The 1,891-nt window shown below is 38.0% G+C and overlaps 1 protein-coding gene across 1 annotated transcript in view; it reads right to left on the bottom strand.

Moving 5' to 3' along the window:
• The window catches only part of LOC123966793, a 1,748-nt gene extending 857 nt beyond the window's left edge, over positions 1–891 (bottom strand). Inside the window, exon 1 of the mRNA XM_046042904.1 lies at positions 442–891. Within this exon, the coding sequence (XP_045898860.1) occupies positions 442–746 (305 nt within the window). The 5' untranslated portion in view covers positions 747–891. The remainder of the gene's footprint in view (positions 1–441) is intronic.
• Positions 892–1,891: the final 1,000 nt, after the last annotated feature.

The following is a 1,891-nucleotide window of genomic DNA, read 5'->3' as shown; positions in this document are numbered from 1 at the left end:
CTTAATAGACTATGTGTTTTCAAAAAGGATTTTTACACACAACCTTATCAGAGCTAATGATAATATTAGTACATTTTAGCACGCCAATTTAAGCACTTCAATCATGAAAAATGTAATTTCCCAACAACACAAATGTGGCTAGTGAAAATGCTGCATGGCTAGTAACTTTGGAACCACCAGCCGCATTGGCTGTTGAGCAAAGAAAGTCAAGCCCTGGTTACAAACCATCTAATATACAAAGTCTTTCAATCAAAGGATGAAATTCAGAGAAAACACATACAGTAGGATGGAATACTCTAATTGTATATGTTTGTTTAGCTGTGATAATATGTACTGCTAAATAATTACTAAACAGAGAAATGGCATTCAACCTTATCTACATTATGTTTATTTGTATATGACCGTAGATTTGGAAAAAATTTACATATTTCTACAACTTACCTGAGCTGTGAGATATAAGGCAGACACTGTAGGAAACTCCTCACTTCACTCTCTTCATCTGAGCAGCCTGTCAGCTCCACTGGTTTCTTCTCTGGTTGGAGTTTCAGCACTTCCAGGAGGATGGAGGTCTTTCTCTTTGAGAGGTTTATGGACCAGACTGCAGGAGCTGACTGGAAAACTGACTGGAATGATGGAAGGACTCTCAAACCTGTTTTAGTCTCATAGTCCTTCAGGTGGGAGTACAGATCCAGCAGGAAACCACAACGATATTTGTAATCATCATCATCATCATCATCTTCATCCATGTTTCTCTCTTTAAGAGGGAATGATTGATATCTGCACACTGATGATAACAGCTCCAGTATCTTCTCTCCTGTCTGCTGTTCTCTCTCTGCTGCTGCACAGAACAGATTCCCAAAGAACTTGACTCCACCTGAACCTCTAGACCAGAAAGAGACACTGGAACGAGAATTGAACATTTTGTTATGATCTCTGTATTAAAGATTGTATGTTATACTGGAATACCACTCCTGAACCAACAGGGTGGCTGAAAGGAAAACTTTACCCAAAACATTTATTAATCAATCAGCTCCAAAGCTGAAATACTGGACCACAAGTTTTAACATCCATCATTCTGTAAAACTCTATGAAACTTCATACAGTACTAGTGGAACATAATTAGGATTTCTAGTGGTTTACTGACCACATCCTGATAACACGGTTTATTTTCAATATTGATAATAAACCACTTAATAAAAATCCTCTCATTCACTCCTCTTAATCATTCATCGTTCAAACATCCTGCTCAGTTACAGCTCTTTTCTTGGCTATATTAGAGTCAGGGGAGCCAATAAATGAGCTCCAATCCAGCATCCATGACCAATCACATGTTTGGATTAAAAATAAAAATGATTAAGAGCTCAAAATGTGAACCACTTTAAGACATATGGTTCATTAAAATCAGTGTGTAGGGGTTAGGGTTAGTCCTCATAAAGTCTATTAAGTCTCATGCTGGCTGAACATCTCTGGCTGAGGCTTCACATCTGCTGCAGCGAGCCATCGAGTTGCTCTGTGATACTTGTTAATATTTTAATAGAAACCGGACAAAACAGGAGATTACTTGGAGAAAGTAAGCGAGGAAGGTGAACTACCTGGTAAGTTCTGAAAATGTGTTTCTGTTACTTGATTCCAGCTGTTGTTCTACTTTGCTACAATACCAGTTAGCATAGCCCTGATCGATCCAAACGCCATTTAGAGAACAAGCATTTTAAAAGTTGTTTGCTTATCATCTTGCTGACGGACCTGACTAAGCATGAAGTCATATGTTTAGCAAATCAGCATCATGATGAAGTTATGTCAGCATCATTTTGATCCGTTTATTACAATTTAACCACAGTAAAATGTTTACTTTGGGTTCATGCTGCTGTAGTAAGCCAGATTTAAGGTGAAT

The sequence above is a fragment of the Micropterus dolomieu genome, unplaced genomic scaffold (assembly GCF_021292245.1).
Source record: "Micropterus dolomieu isolate WLL.071019.BEF.003 ecotype Adirondacks unplaced genomic scaffold, ASM2129224v1 contig_14239, whole genome shotgun sequence".
Lineage (NCBI taxonomy): Eukaryota > Metazoa > Chordata > Actinopteri > Centrarchiformes > Centrarchidae > Micropterus > Micropterus dolomieu.
This window is presented reverse-complemented; position numbering and strand designations above follow the sequence as displayed.